Source organism: Gadus chalcogrammus, chromosome 22 (assembly GCF_026213295.1).
Source record: "Gadus chalcogrammus isolate NIFS_2021 chromosome 22, NIFS_Gcha_1.0, whole genome shotgun sequence".
NCBI lineage: Eukaryota > Metazoa > Chordata > Actinopteri > Gadiformes > Gadidae > Gadus > Gadus chalcogrammus.
The window spans coordinates 10,131,827-10,151,634 of NC_079433.1; the positions used below are offsets into that span (position 1 = coordinate 10,131,827).

The 19,808-nt window shown below is 47.7% G+C and overlaps 2 protein-coding genes and 1 pseudogene across 7 annotated transcripts in view; all 3 read left to right on the top strand.

The window, feature by feature from the left end:
* The first annotated feature begins 259 nt into the window (after positions 1 to 259).
* LOC130376253 (microtubule-actin cross-linking factor 1-like) lies at positions 260 to 5,118 on the top strand. Its single transcript, XM_056583475.1, has 10 exons — positions 260 to 356; positions 703 to 809; positions 1,108 to 1,252; positions 1,995 to 2,074; positions 2,452 to 2,579; positions 3,067 to 3,160; positions 3,713 to 3,867; positions 4,198 to 4,489; positions 4,693 to 4,712; positions 5,079 to 5,118. Exons 1-10 carry the CDS (start codon positions 260 to 262, stop codon positions 5,116 to 5,118), a joined length of 1,158 nt encoding a protein of 385 aa, XP_056439450.1.
* Positions 5,119 to 7,360: 2,242 nt separating this feature from the next.
* LOC130376254 (microtubule-actin cross-linking factor 1-like) lies at positions 7,361 to 13,349 on the top strand (annotated as a pseudogene).
* Positions 13,350 to 13,990: 641 nt separating this feature from the next.
* Positions 13,991 to 19,808, top strand: part of LOC130376316 (microtubule-actin cross-linking factor 1-like) — an 88,384-nt gene continuing 82,566 nt past the window's right edge. For all 6 annotated transcript variants that reach the window (XM_056583557.1, XM_056583555.1, XM_056583556.1 and 3 more), the window contains exons 1-11: positions 13,991 to 14,075; positions 14,556 to 14,734; positions 15,416 to 15,554; positions 16,316 to 16,509; positions 16,926 to 17,085; positions 17,206 to 17,289; positions 17,397 to 17,504; positions 17,777 to 17,875; positions 18,158 to 18,280; positions 18,462 to 18,553; positions 18,683 to 18,818. In XM_056583557.1, coding sequence (XP_056439532.1) covers positions 14,559 to 14,734; positions 15,416 to 15,554; positions 16,316 to 16,509; positions 16,926 to 17,085; positions 17,206 to 17,289; positions 17,397 to 17,504; positions 17,777 to 17,875; positions 18,158 to 18,280; positions 18,462 to 18,553; positions 18,683 to 18,818 — 1,311 coding nt within the window. In that variant the 5' untranslated portion in view covers positions 13,991 to 14,075; positions 14,556 to 14,558. The remainder of the gene's footprint in view (positions 14,076 to 14,555; positions 14,735 to 15,415; positions 15,555 to 16,315; positions 16,510 to 16,925; positions 17,086 to 17,205; positions 17,290 to 17,396; positions 17,505 to 17,776; positions 17,876 to 18,157; positions 18,281 to 18,461; positions 18,554 to 18,682; positions 18,819 to 19,808) is intronic.

Here is a 19,808-nt window from a genome sequence, read left to right on the forward strand (position 1 = left end):
AAGGAGAAGCTGTTGCTATGGACACAGCAGGCCACAGAGGGCTACCCAGCCTGCGCTGCTCCAACTTTACCTCCTCCTGGAGCACGGGCGCTCTTCAACGCCCTGCTGCAACCGATACAGGTGAGGGACGCACACACACACATGTATGACTGACACACACAACACACACCCAGACAGACACACACAGACACACACATTTATATGACACCCACTGATAACTGGTTTATATATTTCTCCCTCCAGGCCAGACCTGATTGATATGGAGGTGGTGACACACCAAAGTAACCGTGACAACCTGGAGCAGGCGTTTGAGATTGCAGAGTCGCTAGGGGTGACCAGACTGCTGGACGCTGAGGGTGAGGCTGTGTTCCTGGCTAGTCCGGCTCACTGCATGGCTGGGGGGCTGATTTACTGATGTACTGGCCAAGGATTGGTTCAGTTGTAGCCTAACTAGTTGGTACTCCTTTTCGCATAGTAATAAGCACATCCTAATTACATAATAATCATTGCATAAATGTAATCAAATAATTCCAATTTTTAATTGTTGTCAGCACCACTTGTGAGACACTTTGGATGATTGTATTTATATTCCTCTACACTACTACTGCTATTGGCAATAGTCTTTATAGTGACAGTAATGATCACGTTAAGGTTTTCCCCTGTCTTTTCTGCTGTTAACCCTGGCTGCTCCCGCCCCTCCAGACGTGGACGTTCCCTCTCCGGACGAGAAGTCAGTCATCACCTACGTGGCCTCCATCTACGACGCCTTCCCCAAGATCCCAGAGGGAGGGGAGGGCATCCCAGCCCACGTACGTCACGCTGCCCCCCGCCCTCTGTACTTTATACAGACTCTCTTTAATTTGTCTACATTGTTTACTTCATCATATCATATTTTATGATCAACTCACTTTTTATGTTTGCTTTCTTTTTAATTAAAAATGGAAATATATTTGTTTTAAATATTTTACATATTTTTGGAATTACTATCATTGAGATACCAACTATTTGGCTGTTTTGTTTTGCCGTTGCTTTTGTGTGTATAATAATAATAATAATAATAATAATAATAATAATAATAATAAAGTAACAATGTTCCCGTCCTATCAGGAGGTGGACCAGCGGTGGTCTGAGTACCAGACCCGGTTCTCCTCTCTGATGCAGTGGAGCCGCAAGCACACGGCCCTCATGGCTGACAAGAACTTCCCCCAGAACCCTGTGGAACTCAAGGTGAGCCCGTCTACTCCCCCCACTGGTGCCTTCTGAATATATCATTGAGATTTGGGGAGTCCCAATTTGAATAAATGAGGGGTGCTGAGTTGTTTGACTCCCCGCGGGTTTGTTTTTGGGTTCGATGCCTATTGTCATCAGCCCGCCTGTCAGCATTACTGACCTATACACCTCACCCCAATCTGTTTGTTAATGATCAGTATCTGTAATCACCATCTAACCCCATCAGCTCCTTTATCACCCCTATCTGTATTCAATACAAGGCACCAATTTAAGGGCCGCTGTAAAAGTGCCTTAATAAATAATTAAAAAGGAAAATAGCAAACCTTGCACATTATCTTGCACGTTACTTTACCGATCAACCACTCAAAACAACCACTCAAACCAAGCTACGGTTTTCAGCTGCGGCTTCCCACTTCCCTTCACTTCCCTTTTTTCGTTCACGTAAAAAAAACACATTCAAGGAAAAGGCAGGTTTAATCCGTCCCAGGGGACAGACGGGAGGTTTACTAGCACCGCTTTTGCATCTCGTCAGAGAGGGGTTAACGACGCTAATGATTTCCTGTGTGACTGTCCGTTCTAATATTGACCCCCCGGTAAAACATCAATAACCCCCCTTCAACGTCTCCTCCATCTCTTTCTCCTTCTCTCTCTCCATACTTCCCACTCTTCGACCCCATCCCCACCCCCCCACTCTCTTCCCATCTCTCCCTCCTTCTTCTTCGTGTCCTCCGCTCCGTCTGTTCCTCCAGGCACTTTATAACCAGTACATCCACTTCAAAGAGACAGAGATCCCCATCAAGGAGATGGAGAAGAGCCGCGTGGAGCACCTCTACAACTGCTCGAGGTAAAAGAGCCGGAATGGAGGGGAATGACGTAGGGAGGGAGGGCTGAGGAGGGTTTAGAGGAATGGAGCTGGGGCACACCACGCGCTAGGCTTTCAGTGGATCATGTGGCAGAGCCGAGAGGTGTGCGCGTGTGTGTGCAGACAATAAGTTGTCTTTTATGGTGTGTGAGGTCATTGATCCCCGAGCGCTCCCAACTCCCAGCTGCAGAGAAACCCAGGAAACACTGTGTCATGGGAAAGGGCAAACACATGATGGTTGACGACGGCACTAATCCGCTGTTTGTTTGTGTAAGACGACGGCTACGCGGCAGCGAGGTCCCTGGTTAATCCTAATCATTGTTGTGATCGTGTGTTTGTGCGTGCGCGTGCGTGTCCAGGTGTGGATAGAGTTTGGTCGCATCAAGCTCCCTCAGGGCATCCATCCCAACGAGTTGGAGGTGGAGTGGGGGAAACTCATCCTGGAGATGCTGGACAGGGAGAAGGCTCTGCGGCCTGCAGTGGACAGGTACACACAGAGGCACAGGCGTACACACGGCCCCCAGATTAGCACACAGAATTGAATAGTTCTAACATGCACACGGTAAGACATTGGGACACACATACACACACAGAGACACACATGCATCACACGCATACAAGACACACACATACTTAAGCATCACACACACATGCGCACACTAAGGCATTACACACACCCGCACGCACTAACATCATACTAAACATACACACACACTTAAGAATCACACAAATTAAATCATCACAAACAAACTCAATAACAAATGGAACACTCACATGCATATTTGAAAGTTTCACACGCATACATCCTACATCATTTACGGTATATAGATATTAACATTGATAACAAATGTGTGTGCGAGACACAATTACTGAACAATGCTTTGTAAGCCTGCCAAAAGCTAGTCATGCACGAAATTAATTAGATGAATCCGTTAACTGCTGTATGTCTGTTTGTTTTCTGTTCTGTCAAACAGGGTGGAGTTACTGCTTCAGATGGCCAATAAGATCCAGAACACGGCCCTGGACTGTGAGGAGAAACTCACTCTGGCCAAAAACACTCTCCAAGCTGTGAGTCAACACACACAAACACCAATATATAAATAGTACTCAACATAACGGACGTCCCATCACCACGCCCAGCTTTTACTCTACACTGTTAAAGCTAGCCTAATAACACCATCTTAATATTCCCCATCACTTTTCGCAATGAATATCAATTGGCTGGTCTGGAATTGATTTCCAAATATGGGCGCAGCCTTACATTGTTCAAAACACTGTGATCTTGCCTAATCCTTTTGAGGTAAAGCAGAAACTTATTTTTGCCTGAAAAATAGCCTTCAGTGTAGACTTCTGTCTATCTTTAAACAACTCTTCTATTTTTGAGAAAACTGTTTTTATTGCGCGAAAGATGCAACATTTTCCGTATTTGCCTGTATTTGTCATATTGGTCAGACTGCTGCTCCTTCTTGGTCATGAATTTGAAGATGGTTCTGCAGAGAGTAACAGAACATAAAGCTCAAGATGGTCTCCCGATGCTGATATAAAGCAGCCATTTTTTGCATAATGAGACCTTTGGTGGAAAATGTTGCAATCTCCCCCCCCCCCTCCTGCTGTGTGCAGGACATGTCCCGCATGGAGAGCGGGGAGGGGGTCCAGTGTGAGGGCGAGCTGGCCTGCTACCTGCAGGACTGTGAGGGTCTCATCAGACAGCTGAACCAGGACGTCAGGGGGCTGCGAGAGGAGCGCTACTACCAGGTGGACCAGCTGGCCTCCAGGTGAGCGCTCAGGGAGGGAGGGCCGAGGCTGGGGGGCTGAGGCGTGGGGGCGGCACAAGTCAATATCTTGTAGGCATGGATGTCTTTGATGGGGATTTGATGGGGATTTGACTCTTTTTGTTGTGAAAGAAAAGAAAAATCGATTCATGGTTGTGAAAGGTATTTCCTAAAGCCTTGGGAACTACCTGCATCGCGTTTACTGCGAGCTCTATCTATTGATCTTCATCGTGCTGCGAACGCAATACTAATCGACAAACACCTCCTGATAGCCAGCTTCCATCCATTCCATTGACTTCAAGCATTAACCCGCCCCTGCCTCTCCATGCCCAGGGTGTCGGGTCTACAAGAGGAGCTGGTCTCCCTCCGGCTGCAGTGCTCCAGCGTCTACAGGAAGGGCCACTTCTCCTCCCAGTCCCTGCTGGAGCAGACGGCCCCCAGGCCAGCCGACCGGGGCCTCTCGCTGGGGCAGACCCTGCTGGGCGCGGTGGGGCGGTGGGGGCCGCCTTGCTCCGCAAGACCCATGGCCCGCTCCCAGCTTGGTGGCCATGTCGTCGTGCAGAGGTACCGAGGGCAGCCTGAGGTTCATCTACCGATGCTGCGTGGATGGGTGGAGGAGACCCAGGTGAGTCCAAGCTGTCAGGCCGATAAATTAAGTCTGCACTTTCTCAAGGAATGCTGCGCCGGACTAAATTAGAGCTGCACTGAACTAAAAGATGCGAACATTTCAGGAAAACTGGCACCCCTTTTTTCTCGTTTGAATTATCACCATCCAGCCACACGGATTTCTGTGAATTGTGTGTGTGTGTCTCTTTCGTCTCTCTTCAGGATCTGCTTGAGGGGGCTGAGTGGGGGCGAGACCTCCCCTCGTGGAAACAACCTCCAGGAACCACAACGAGATACACACCGCTGTGCAGGAGACATAGCTGAGGCAGCATACGAGGAGCGCGCAAGCTACCAGGTACACACAACACATAAAACACGGTAGCCCACACACACCACACAACACACGTATACACACACTCGCACACACACACCACACACACACCACACACACACCACACCACACACCACACACACACACCACCACACACACACACACACACAGCACACCACACACACACACAGACACACACACACACACAACACACACCATGTATTGTTCGCAGGCACACTCATTTATGAGCTCTTCTTCTTCTTCTCTTGTCCTCCAGGGTAAAGTTCCTCTCCGAACTTCAAGAACAGCTACTGTGAAACCATGGCCAAGCTGGAGCAACAATACGTGCAAACTACTGGTCAGTCCCACACAAACTCCCACCAAATATTCCCTTAAATATAAGGCATGTGTTTTTGCTTTGTCTGATGGATGGATCATGGAAGAAACTACTTTTGGGCTGTCTTTCCTTTTTGAGTAAAAGGCCTTAAATATATGTATGAAATACATGCATTATGCACCTGCTTTGTTTCTCTATCGCTTTCCCTGGCTCTCCTCGCTCTCACTCAAACTCTTTGTTTGCACCTCTCTTGAAACCGCTCTAATCTCTTAAGACTCATAACAAATTCTCTGTGCATCCTGTTTTTGTACCTTTTTTTATGACTGTGATTCTCTGTGTATAATTAACGCCTGTTATATGCCAGTGTGTTTGTCTTCTTGATATTGAATCTCGTCCCGCTAAGTATTGGGTGACATGCGGGTGTTAAACAAACTGACACTGTTGTTATATGCTGCACATACACACACACACACACACACACACACACACACACACACACACACACACACAACCACACACACACACACACACACACACACACACACACACACACACACACACACACAACACACACACACACACACACACACACACAAACAAACAAACACAATGTATTTAATACACTACCGCAAGGGCTATATAAGTACCAATCACGCAACACACCGGAGCAACACACCGGAACACAACGACTTGATGACCACACAAACATGACGCATTACAAAAAATCAAACAAAATGACAGAAGGTTCCTTTCACCCGTTGTTCTCCACCGACCCTGGCCCCGACATGGTTTGCTCACCGCAAACATGTTATTTATTTGTGTGTGTGTGTACGTTGCCGTAGGAACGATCGTCCATGGCGCCTGCGGAGCCTGGAGAGCCTGCACGGGTTCGTGACGCGCTGCACAGAGGAGCTGATCTGCTCAACGAGCGGGAGGAGGAGGAGATGGCCTACGACTGGGGCCACGGGAACACCAGCCTGGACACCAAGAGGGAGCTCTACACCGTGAGTGGAGGGGGCAGAGGGCTGGAGGGGGCGGAGGGCTGGAGAGGGCTGGAGAGGGCTAGAGGGGGCGGAGGGCTGGAGAGGGCTGGAGGGGGCTAGAGGGGGCGGAGGGCTTGAGAGGGCTGGAGGGGGCAGAGGGGGCAGAGGGGGCGGAGGGCTGGAGAGGGCTGGAGGGGAAGAGGGCTGGAGGGGGGGCCGGAGGGCTGGAGGCGTGGAGGGTGGACGTAAGCGATGATTCAAGGTCAGCTGTTCCCGTGATTGAGTGTGGTCGTCACTGTGGAATAGAGATGTTGGCTCATTGTGATGCCCAGTCATGTAGTTTAAAGTATTGTGGTTTGAAAATAGTGTAAGGCGGTAAAAGGGATGAGAACAGGAGGTTTGGAAAGGCAGAGAACTAAGATAGTAGTTTTAGACTGATTAAGTGCATTGTAGTAACGTATACTTTAATGTAATGATCCTCACTTAGACTGTGTTCGAATGGTCTTTACAATTAATGAACTCTCCCATGAAATAAAATATTAAGTGGTCTTGTTTCTGGGGTAAACTCATTAGTCAAGCATTTAAGTGAAGGTAAGAAATTACCTTCACTTACATGCTTGACTAATGAGTTTATGTGTGTATGAGCACTGACTATATCTGCTATTAAATGCTAATTATTATACTGACTTTTTATTATATTTTATTATACTGACTAGGATTTTTACTTCATCATGAGGGAAATCAATTTAAACTGTTACTTTAGTAAACCTGTGTGTGTGTGTGTGTGTGTGTGTGTGTGTGTGTGTGTGTGTGTGTGTAGTGTGTGTGTGTGTGTGTGTGTGTGTGTGTGTGTGTGTGTGTGTGTGTCTGTCTGTAGTATATATGTATCAGAGGAAAATATCTAGTAATAAAGTTAACGATAAGGAAAGTTCACTCATGCATTTTTTTATATTAAAATTAAATATTAATAAAAAAGAAATGCAAACCATGTTGTTTGCAGAGATAACGAGCTTCCTGTCCCTCTTTAACAGCAGCACACAAACATTATCCTACCCTCGGGTCACCCTCTCTTAAATCACCCTCCGGCAGGAAATGAGGTCAGAGCTGGACGAGAAACAGGACATGATGCAAGTGCTCCAGAAACAGCCGACCGCTCTGTCAGGAGAACCACCCCGCCAAACAGAGCTGTAGAGGTGAGGTTGCCTAGCAACAGCCACCCCGCTCCGCTGGGTGCACGAGATGGTGACCTTCACGCACAGGGTCGGGTCTAATATTGTGTGCATAAGTCAGAGTGAATATAATCCTACGTTATTCCTAAAGTGGAAATTAACAACCTTCATATGGAAATCTCCAAAGCTGTTTGTAGCATGGATTTAGACACTTGGCATTGAAACATCTATTATTCATTGTGTTTTTCCCTGTTAATTTTGATATGGTGCACACACTTTTATGGTACCACATGTGATCCCGCAAGCACATTTGGGACTCTTTGACTATTCTTCATCTGTCGGTCTGTCTTCTGTCTGTCCCCCAGGCGTACAGCGCGGCCCTGCAGACCCAGTGGCAGTGGTGAGCACGCTGTGTGTGTGCGTCGAGCAGCATCTCAAAGACAACGCCGCCTACTTCCAGGTAGGACAGCCCAGGGCACTAGGCTCCAGCCAAGGGCACTAGGCTCCAGCCAAGGGCACTAGGCCCCAGCCCAGGGCACTGAGGCTCGAGCCCAGGGCAACTAGGCCCCAGCCCAGGGCCATAGGCTCTATGCCACTTACCACTGCTTATGTGCTAAGAGGCTTTAAGACCATAGTGTCTTGATACCAGAAAACAAAATATACTATACAGCATATGATTTTGTCATATGTTGACTCTCTGTGAGTCTCTCTTACTGTGTGCGCTTATTTCTGTGTGTATTCTTTCCTCAGTTTATGAATGAGGTGCGCGACTGTGAGTCGTACCTGCGTCAGCTGCAGGACACCATCAGAGACAGTACACGTGTGACCGCAACAGCAGACTGGGCAAGCTGGAGGACCTGCTGCAAGACTCTATGGTACGTCCTGCGGTTTCTGTCCTACTCTTACGTTCAAGGGCTGTTCAAGGATCAACAGAGAACTTCTGGGGAAAAACTATTCTCATGCTGTGCACGTCTCGCCTTACCCCGCTGCCTTCAGATCTGTGGTATCGACTGCTGTGCAAAGCCAGCCTTTGGAGTTTCCATGGAACTTCTTATGAATACATAAGAATACAGCAATAAATCCTTCACAGACGTTACTAGAGCTCCTTTAAAGACGAGCCGGTTGAAAGTGAGCGTTGAGGTTCATCTGAAATGATATTGAAGTCTTTAAAGATTCTTTTGTAGACCAGCACTGATTGCTGCTCTCTGCATAGCATGATGTAACTGCAGCTCCTGAATCGTCCTTCTGCCTGAGAAAGTATTAGCCTACTGTTGGGTTATAAAGAACATGGGCTGATAGGCCTGTTTGTCCCTGGTAGCCATGGCAATAGGGATGGGTGGTAATCTCTTGTGCTGGAGGATTCTCGCTGAATCATGCCCCCTGTGGTGTCTTAATTAATCGCATCGCACAAACAAACACATGCATGGATGCCTGCACTCACAAAAACACAAACACTTTCTCCCACGCACACATTTTCCATAAACAAACAAACATACACACACACACACACACATGGGCACAAGCACACATGCACACACATACACACTGAACAAATACAAACACACACAAACACACACACGCACGCACACTCACATTGTGGCTCAGAGCAGATGGAACAAATATGAGCAGAGATACGGGCCAGTAGCCCGAGCACATCCCTCAGAGGTGTGTTTGTGAACATGCGTGTGCAGACACATAGGGAGGCCTTCAGCTGCAGCTAATGACGTTTCCAGTCGGTTGCGTTCTAGCTCTCTCTGGGGGGCGCCCCTCTCACCTCTGCACCGCTCGGTAAATCAAGTTCAGGAAGGGAACCAATCTCCTCTGCTCAGCAGGGCTGAAGCTGGGCTGTCACTGCTCTTTCCTCTCCTCGTTATCGTTCCTTTCCATGTTACGAAATCAAATCTCCTTTTCATCTATCTCCTGATGTGATGGCTTGTTATGCCTCAGGCCTGAAAAATATATATTTTTAAATATGAAATGGTGGGATATGTTATAAAATTAGCATTCATAATATTCGGAAATAAAAGTACCCCTGTATACACTACCTGACTTCCTCATCTGTCTGTGAAAACGTTAACATAACGGGGTGATGGACAGTCCCGCTGACCAATGACACGTGCCCTACAGGAGGAGAAAGAGCAGCTGATAGAGTACCGCAGGTCTGTGGCCAGCCTGGTGGGGCGGGCCAAAGCGGTGGTCCAGCTCCGCCCACGCAGCACCGACACCCCCTGGGAGCCGCCACGCCCATCAGAGCCATCTGTGACTACCGACAGATAGAGGTGAGGACACACACACACGCACACACACACCATCTCACACACAACAACACACACACACCAACACACACGCAGACACCATCTCACACATACACACAAACACACACACACCAACACACACCATCACACACACACACACACATAGACACACCATCACACACAACATCACGCACACAGTCACCATCACACTACCAAGATAAAAGGCTCACTTCAAAAGCTCAATGAACAGCCTTGCAGCGTTAAGATGTCACGACGGTTCCCTGTTCTATTGGGCACGCTGATGCTTTTTGTTCTTCGAGACTTCGTTTCCCAGACCACAGCAGTGCTCATGTCGTTTCGCTGAACAAACTGAAACGAATAGCAGTTCAGTCATGATTAATGAGAATAGCAGAATTCCATTTGCTAATGTTATTGCTCTTTTTTTTCATGCCAATCTCATACAGCACACATGAAATGGCCCAGCCAACACTTTATATCCCTCCTCTCTCACTCTGTCTCTCTCTCTGTACATCTCTCTCCCTCTATGTGTGTGTGTGTGCTGTGATATCCTCTGGGATTTCCAAAAAACGTTGAATAATGTAGTTGCCACCACCTTGGTGGCTCTTTGGTGGCAGATCGGTGTGTGTCTGTTAGAGCGCTCTCTATTGAGGTCCTGGTGGCACGGACACCTGACCGCATCGCAGCGCTTCTATTTTAGTCCCCCACAGTCCCCTCTGACAGTTTGTGCATGGGAAGGGCTGCAGTATGTGGCGGACTATTGGCCAGGTCATCTTTGGCAGTGTTTGTATTCTCAACCCTCTAACGCATGATGGGAAAAGCAGGAAGACACCCGGGCTGTGTTGGAGGTAGAGATGCTGTAAGCATGTTAACAGGGTGATGGCTGGGTGTTCCTCCTGCAGTCAAACTGCATAGTCCATCTATCTTTATCTGAAGATAATAAAAAAAATACTTTTCTCCTCCCCTCCTCTTTTTTTTGTGTTCCTTCTCTCCTCTCTCTCTCTCTACATGTCCTCGTGGTCATCTTCTACCTCGGACTATCCCGCCCCCCCCCCCCCCCCCCTGCCCCTTCTCTTCCCTCCCTCCTCTGTCCTCCTCTTCCTCTCCTCTGTCGGCTGGGTTTGGCAAGACTGACATTCAGGTATAGCTGTCTTCTCCCTCTCTCACCTCAGACCCCGCTCTCACACGCTGCACACTCCGCACACTCAGGGCTAGCATGAGATAGCACCGAGGGCTAAGTGTCATTCAGGATACATATAGAGGTATGTAGGGAGGGACATAAGGTCAGATGATGGGGGCAAGGGGGCATTTAGAGACATACGTTAGCGTTCTATAGAGAGTGGATGCTTAAAACTGGACAGAAAATCAGGGGTCAGGGGTCATTAGGAGAAATCTGTCGATGATGTAAGATCATTTCCGTTGGACAATGGGGATTTTTAACAGATGTAATAATAAAGAGATGCTTATTCACATGTTTAATGCTGTCAGACATTTGGGGGTCTTTCCCATTGTTAGTAACGACCATTCGTCAGTTGGGGCAGGCTGCTTATAGTTAACCTAAGTTAAGCTGAGCTAAGAGAACTGAAGCGACCTGAATTCAGACTCTGAGGCTTTCGGGCAAATAGCCTTCTTTAAGACATCTTTAAGCTTTAATGTCCATTTCATATGCTGTACGTGCACTTCTTTGCATTATTCAAATGTGTGAGGGGCTTCTGTGTGCGTGCATGTGTGCTCGCGTGCAGAGGGATGAGGTGAGAGAAGAAGAAGCGGGTGGGTGGGGAATGGAGATCCTGTCTATCTTATCTCCGCGCCACCTTGAAAGTCTTCCCCGCTATTACTGCTTTTCTTTATGCTTCTTCTTATTTTTTCTAGATTTACACACTTATGTATGCTAGATTTCTAATCTAATTACTAATTCTAATTGAGTCAAGATTATATTTGACAGCTGGGCTTCTGAAACACATTCAATCAAAAATGTGTTTTGTTGAAATATGTTCTTGCTTGTTATTGGAGCAACCATAGTATTTGTGTGGCACCATTCTTCTACCTATTGCTTTCCCACTAACCAAATTAAAATCGTTAACCAATGCGATGTTAACAATAAGTGCCATTATCTAATCGTGGCTTTGTGATTTTGTTTTACATGTTTCTGTTGTCATTGTCGTTTTTTTCCTCAACTTTCCAACTCTCTTCTCTCCTTCAAACTCGTCTGTCGTGTCCTCTGCTCTTTCCCCGTCGGCATCTCACCGTCTTCTGCTGTTGCTCCTGTTGTCGCTGTCTTGTGAAAACATCTCTCCACCTCAAACCAACTTGTTATTATTCCTTCTGTTCTTTCTCTCCCGTCTATTCTTCTCTCCATTTCTGTCCCTCCACCTCTCCTCCACCCTCCCCCATGTGTCCCGCCCACCCATGAACATCCTGTCTCCCCCATCTTCTCTCCCCCTTCTCCTCTGATCTCCCCCGTTTCTTCTCTAATTTCTCTATCCCTTCCTCTCTCCCTTCTCCCCCTCTTTACCCTCTCTGTGTCTCTCTATGTCTCTCTCCCGTCCCTCTCTCCCCACAGATCACTATATCCCGTGGGGAGGAGTGTGTGTTGGAGGACAACTCCCAGAGGACCAAGTGGAAGGTGATCAGCCCCAGTGGGAACGAAGCCATGGTCCCCTCGGTGTGTTTCACCGTCCCCCCTCCCAACCAGGAGGCCATCGACACCGCCAGCAGGTACTGTAGTACACACTGTTACTCTGCTGCACTCCACTCTGTACTACTCTGTTTATGCTGCAGTAATTAACGTTGTTCTGATCTTCTTACCCCTACTCTACTCTATTCAGTTATATTATACTCAGTTATAAAATACTCTGTTCTATTTGACAATACTCTGCTCTACTTTGTTCTACTCTACTCTTCTCAACCTGCTTATAGTTTGTACTACTCTGTTTATCTACTTTCCTCTTCTGCACTCTACATTACTCCACTCCATATTACTCGACTCATCTACATCACTACTCTATTTTGCCACAATATTTTTTTCATCTACTTTCTACTTCTAAACTCCACATTACTCTTTATTACTCGAAAGCAATATCCCTTCTCTATTCCGCTTCATCTACTTTACTCCACTCTGCTCTGCTCTAAGCTACGGTTTGTGATCGCACCATGTCCGGCGAACAGTGTATCAGTGTCTGAACCCCTCTGTCCGCCCGTCCGTCGGTCCGCAGGATGGAGCAGATGTATCAGAAGGTGATGTCCCTGTGGCACCAGCTGCACATGAACATGAAGAGCGTGGTGTCCTGGCACTACCTGACCAAAGACCTGCGCACCGTGTCCGCCTGGAGCCTCGACACTGTGAGGACAATGATCCAACAAAAACAACCAATATAGATACAAATAAGAAGTACAGAATCTCTGGATGCTACCATCAAGAGTATTGTTTTAATGGTGCGCTTACTAAATGTACATTCCAATCACCCCGGTCGCCCCCATTCCTCCCCCTGTCTCCCCCCTTTATTCTATCTTCCCTTTTCTCCCTCTAACCCCCCTTCCTACACCTGTCTCCCCCTCCTCCCCCCCCTGTCTCCCTGTCTCCCCCTGCTGGTCCAGATGCGCTCCCAGTCTCCGCCGGAGCGGGACCAGGCCCTGGATGAGCTGGAGTCCCACCTGGCGGACTTCCTGTCGGACAGCAAGGAGAGCGCTCTGTTCACGCCCGCCGAGAGGTCGGACCTGGAGAAGGAGGCCCAGCAGGCCCAGAAACACTGCCAGGACCTGCTGCTCAACATGGAGGACCGGTAGGGAAATATACATGGATACACACGCACACAAACACTCACTCACTCACACACATGTGTCATGGATGGTATGATTGCTGCGTCTGTAACTTTTTTCTCTCTGTCTCTCTCTCTGTCTCTCTCTCTCTCTGTCCCTATGTCTCTGTCTCTCTCTGTCTCTCTCTCTCTCTCTCTCTCTCTGTCTCTCTCTCTCTGTCTCTGTCTCTCTCTCTCTCTGTCTCTCTGTCTCTCTCTCTCTCTCTCTGTCTCTCTCTCTCTCTCTCTGTCTCTGTCTCTGTCTCTGTCTCTGTCTCTGTCTCTCTCTCTCTGTCTCTGTCTCTGTCTCTGTCTCTGTCTTTGTCTCTCTCTGTCTGTCTCTCTCTGTCTCTCTCTCTGTCCCTCTGTCTCTGTCTCTCTCTGTCTCTCTCTCTGTCTCTGTCTCTGTCTCTCTCTCTCTCTGTCTCTCTGTCTTTGTCTCTCTCTGTCTGTCTCTCTGTCTCTCTCTCTGTCTCTCGATCTCTGTCTCTCTATCTCTGTGTGCCTCTGTGTGTTTATCCATCCTTCCTCTCCTACCCCCGCTGCAGTGGAGAAGGACGAGTCAGTCTCCCGGTCCTACCTGTCTGAGCTGCGTGACATCAGCCTCCACCTGGAGGACGTGGAGCGCAGGCTGACCCGGGCCATCCAGACCCCGCCCCTCAGCCACCTGTCAGGGGACGGCGCGGACGGCACCGCCAGGATCACCGAGCAAGAGGTGGGTGTTAGTTTAGTCTGTTTGTCAGAGACATTGTGCAAATAGGCATTGGTCTTAATGAGAAGAGCTGCATTATATGGGGTTACAGCATTTATAGTGAGTCAGGGGCTTCCCCTGCTGGTTGTAAAGGGGAATGACAGGCTGTGTCAAGTGACGTACATCTATATGAAGCCAATTCTAACATTCAAATAAGTGATTGACAATTTTAAACATAAGTAAAATCACTCCTACTAAGTGCTTAATAAATATGCCAATATGTACAATTTGTATTTTATTTTGAGGATAGAGTCCTAAAAGAATATAATATAATAAAAACTACCAGTCATTTATTAGTTACATTTATATTCAACAAAAGAGAAACCATACAGGATATTCTTCAACCAAAACTACATTTAGAAAAGGTTTAGCGTTCCCATAGCCTCATGGATAACCACTGTTTGTGGACCTCCTACCTCCCTCCCCCGATTCCCCCCCACCCAGAAGATGCAGGCGGAGCTGGAGGCTCTGCAGTCCAGCGTGGGGGAGGTGTCCCGCCGCTGCGTGGGCTTCTTCCAGGACAAGCCCACCTCCTCCAGCGTCCCGGCCATGCGCTCCGAGCTCAGCCAGGCTGTGGAGAAGATGGACAAACTGTACAACCTCTCCCACGTCTTCCTGCAAAAGTCAGTGCACTGCTGTCAGGGTAGCACACACTGTTATGGGTGATGGAGGTGGTGTTATTGTTAATGTCGTCTTGGTGGATTGGTTCATTTGGTGAAAGAAATTACAGAAATTACGATAATAAAAAGGACATAAAAATACATTACAAATTGAAATCGGCAGTGAACTCATGATGTGATGCAATTCCGATACGATATTTATACTAGTGTAAATATTGTGATCCAGATATTATGGTTTTTTTTAATTTGATTTTATGTTTTGCGTAGTATTCGGTTGTAGTTTTATGGTTATAACCTTGGATTTTAGATTCTTCACGCCTGTTGGTGTCCTCTGTTTTCTTTTATATGAAAGTGGCTGAATAGAACAGAACCTAGATCAGCCATATGTTAGTTCAATACAGCGCCCCCTGCAGGATGGTACATCTTAATGTTTCCACTAAGATCAAATGATGACTCTGACTTCCCTATTGAAACAGACGACCCGTTTTATTTTATTTCTTTGTATTGGACAACAAAGTCTAGAGCACCGAAGTTGAGAATCAGTTTTGAGCCAGAGACATCATTATTTTAGCAATAGAATAATATTAGGGCTTTTATTATGATGCCTTATGTCACATGATGTCACGTTTGCCCACTCGTTCTCTTCTGCCAACGCTCACTCTCTGGCTGACCTTTGACCTCCAGGCTGAAGACGGTGGACGTTCTGATGAGCCGGCTGGGGGACACGGAGGAGGTGGTCCGCAAGTACGAGAGCAGACTGAGCGACGAAGACACCGTCCCCGCCGACACCACCGCCATGCAAGTCCTGCAGGAGCAGCTAGCGGTGAGGGACACACTCACTCACTCACGCACAGAAGGAAGTGTTAGCTTACAAGCTTAGAATGTTTCAAACTGTTAACACTCTTGCACAAACTCACAGACTCTACATACCCCACGAACAAGAACTACTCAGACCAAGGAAAAAAGCCATCAAACCAAATTTTCTACCACTTAATACTCTGTCTCTGCCCCGTTATTCTCCACTCACGTCTCTAAAATCATCTAATCTAAGAGGCAGAGCATTTTTCATAATCAAATCTAAACCTAAAATGCGTTTTCATCCTTTCCTGGGCTCCTCCTAGCCTAGGAATCAGACGAAGCTTGTGTGCTCATGTTTCATCTGCTCTGCAGATAAGGTCTGGCTCCCCTCCCATACAAAACGATTTCCGATAGACTGACAAAACACAACCGTCTATCTAATATGAGACGCTATAAATGCAATGACATTTTCAACAACAACAACAACAACTGAGATGGCTGCCACTGATTCAACATTCTGTTGAATCCGCTACAGACGCTATCAAATGAACTGGACGGTATACTTTCACTAAAATAAGAACCAACCACTGTTTGTTCGTTACCGTGAACAAACCGTGTACCATGCCGACCGGTCGAAGCTCTCTCCCGAGTGCTGGCTGGGAAACCCTGTGTGCCCTGATTAGTGAATGCACCACAGGTGTTCTGCCCCATCCTGCCCCAGAGTTCAATCCACCTGACTCGGGACACACCCCCTAATCCTCTCCCCCTCCTCCCCTCTATGTGTAGTCGTGGCAGGGGGAGCTGAGCGCACAGGACGGCGTGCTCCGCTCGCTGCAGGCCGAGGTGGAGCGGGCGAGGGAGGCGGGCTCCCAGCTGGCCCGGCTCCACCCGGACCGCAGCTCGGAGCTGGAGCGCTACCAGGAGAGGGCCAATCAGATGGCAGAGAGGTGGAGCAACGTGGAGCGGCAGATGGAGACACGGTGAGCAGGGGGAGGCAAGGCAGGAAGGAAGGGAGGGGACACCTGGTCGAAGGGAGGGACGCTACGAGCCAGGGTAGTCTGAGTGCCAAGGTTTTTTTTGACTCTAGGCCAAAAGGTTCTGGGTTTGATCCCCAATGATCCATACTTATCGGATCCTTGAGGAAGATTCCCAATATCTACCTGCTACTTAATGATCTGTATCGGACTATTATCGGTATCTGCATTCACTTTCTAACCCCTACCTGCTCCTTAAAGCCCTCTATCTGTGGTGAATGCCTAACCCTTACCTCCTCGTTCATGCCCTCTCTCTGTATTGACTGTCGAGCCCCTAGCTGCTCCTTAAAGCACTTTATCGGTACTGTGTGTCTTTGTATAAGAGTATCTCCTAACTGGTGGGCTGGTACATGTTGTTCCAGGCGTGCTGACCTGGAGGTCCTGGGCTCGTCCCTGCAGCAGTACAAAGACGGCCACTCAGGCCTCATCAGCTGGATCGAGGAGACCACAGAGAGACAGGAGAACACACAGCCGGGCCAGATGGACAGCAAGGCCCTGTCGGAACAACTGGCTCAACAGACGGTCTGTATCAGGGCGGACAAGCAGCAACGTCACAAAACAAATGCTGTTCTTGGTTCAAATCAATGTTTGTGATGTTTTTCTAGTGTTTTATGTTTAGTTTTTTTTTTATTCCATCCCTAGGCCTTGGTAGTTGAGATCGAGGCGAACCAGACCAAACTAGACCAGTGCCAAATTAACGCCAAACAGTACTGTACCTCAGTCAAGGTGTGTATCTGCTTCACCAAACAAAATCATTTCTACTTGCTCATAGTGAACTATGATGAAGTATACTAAGTGTTCTAAATGTCTCTCCACTCTGTGTGTTTTTGTAGGACTATGAGCTTCAGTTGATGACCTACCGAGCCTTCGTGGAATCCACCCACAAGTCCTCCCTCAAGAGGAGGAGGATGCACTCCTCCTCAGATGCCATTTCTCAAGAGGTAAGGAAAACGACGAGGGACAAAAGGCCAACGCAAACTTGCCCCTCGACATTACCAGTTGCTAAGCCTATTCCTTTCTAGAATTCCATTCATTACGTTTCTTTTCTTGTACACAATTTCATTGTTTTATGATGAATGATATGATAAATGAGCCTTAATTCAACTGTCTCTCTGTCGCTTTTTCTCACAATTTCTCTATGCCGATGTGTCTGCCTGAATGTATTCACCATTTAAGTTAATGAATGCATGCATTTGTCTGCTCGTGTCTGTAGTTCATGGACTTGCGGACACGCTACACCGCCTTGGTTACCCTGACAACGCAACACGTCAAGTACATCAGCGATGCTCTGAGGAGAATAGAGGAAGAAGAGGTTTGCACTTTTAGTTGTTTAATATTTCCCCATCTGTGATTTTTACATGCGCCTACATTTTTGCATTTTTACTTTCGAGGTCTTTGTACATATATTGCCTCTTTGCTGATTTCCCTCTATCGCCCCTCTCATTATACTATACCGTCTCTGTCGTGTGTGTGTGTGTGTGTGTGTGTGTGTGTGTGTGTGTGTGTGTGTGTGTGTGTGTGTGTGTGTGTGTGTGTGTGTGTGTGTGTGTGTGTGTGTGTGTGTGTGTGTGTGTGTGTGTGTGTGTGTGTGCAGAAAGAGGTGGAGGAGGAGATGCAGGCCAGGGTGGGCCCGGTCTCAGATCTTCTGGGCTGGGTGAAAGGTCTCCAGGGGCGGAGTCTTGGCCCCAACGCTGAGTCCTCATTGGCTGCTCAGCAGGTACTGTTATATGTTCTCTATAAATACATTTTATTTGATGCATTACAAATGAACGTATTACAGAAAATTGACCATGTATTTTCCTTTCCATTACATGGTATTCCATACAAAATTTACCAAAATTGATTTTAGGAAATTAGCAATGCTCCTGAAATGAGAGTTTTATATTTTCTGTTTTCAGGCCGTCACAGAACAACTCTCCGCTAGGAAGGAGGAGGTCGCTGAAGCCATCAGGAGCACCCAGGTGTTCCTACAATCTAAACAAGCCAGCAAGTAAGACACACAAACTCACGCCCACTTACTCACTCGACTCACTCAACTCACTCACACACAGAAGAACACAGAGCTCCCGGGCCCTTAAGTCCTCATATTAACCCGGGGGCCCCTGTGTTTCCTGTCCAGGTTGTCCCCAGAGGAGAGTGCCCGGGTCAGGGCCCAGCTGGAGGAGCTGACTTCCACCTACAGCCAGCTGTGTGACAGCTCCAGCCAGCAGCTCCAAAAGATGGAACACCAACTGGCCAAGGAGGAGGAGGAGAAGGTAAAAAAGACAGAGAGAACCCGACACTACTACAAACGAGTCGGAGGGAATTGGGCTGGGCAAGGTGGAGGAAGGGGTGGGGGTCGGATACAGGGGGGAGACGGGGGGGTGGGTGGATGAACAGCACACATAGATCTAAAGGTTTGTGGGAAAAGAAGGTGTCTCCGCCTGTCCAGAAGGAATAGAACTTCAGAACTGTGTTTTATTTTCATGCAAGCTTTCGAAAACAACCTGCAGTCACGCTGATGTTTGTCTGCACAACAACGTCGCCACTTCAGCCGCGTGGCTTCTCTGAAGTGTGCTCGCCATCCGAGAATGAGAGGGTGTGTGTGATTGTTTGCGAAGACCGTTTGAATACTGTATATAACGAATCGCATGATGTGTTTGTATTGCTCGACCGCTGTATGTTATGACATCAGCATCAAACCGGCAATTGTGGAGTTGGTTTGATTTGGCTCCTCCGACCCTTTTCAGACACCAGTCCACTAAACCATCCACAAATTCAATCAGTAATTCACTTTATTTATCACATACTAAGCTGAGGTAACCAGTAGGAGCAATTGTTTTCATGTATTCATTGAATATATTTAAATTTTCATTTCAGTGACGATTTTCTATCAAAATCAATTTTGCAAAGAAAATGCTTTTAGCTCATTTTTTTGAAAGAATCACATGTGGACACAGGATGCATTGGACTGGGCTGTCTGAACTGGGTCGTAGCACGGAGCTTTGTTTTATCACAGCTCCAGAATGTATGCATCTCTCATCTTCTCATGTCACGAAACCCTTCACCCTTCACACGGCCACCGTCATCTTCATCACCTCACTATCGTCACCATCATCATTATCCTCATCGTCATGAAACACATCTGCGCTAACATGGCTAATCTGTGGTCTTTGTGGTGCATCAGTAGGGTAGTGCTGCCATGCTAGCAGTTATAGCTGTAGAACCCTAATTTGGTTTGGGGGTGACATTTCTGCTGTGTCGCT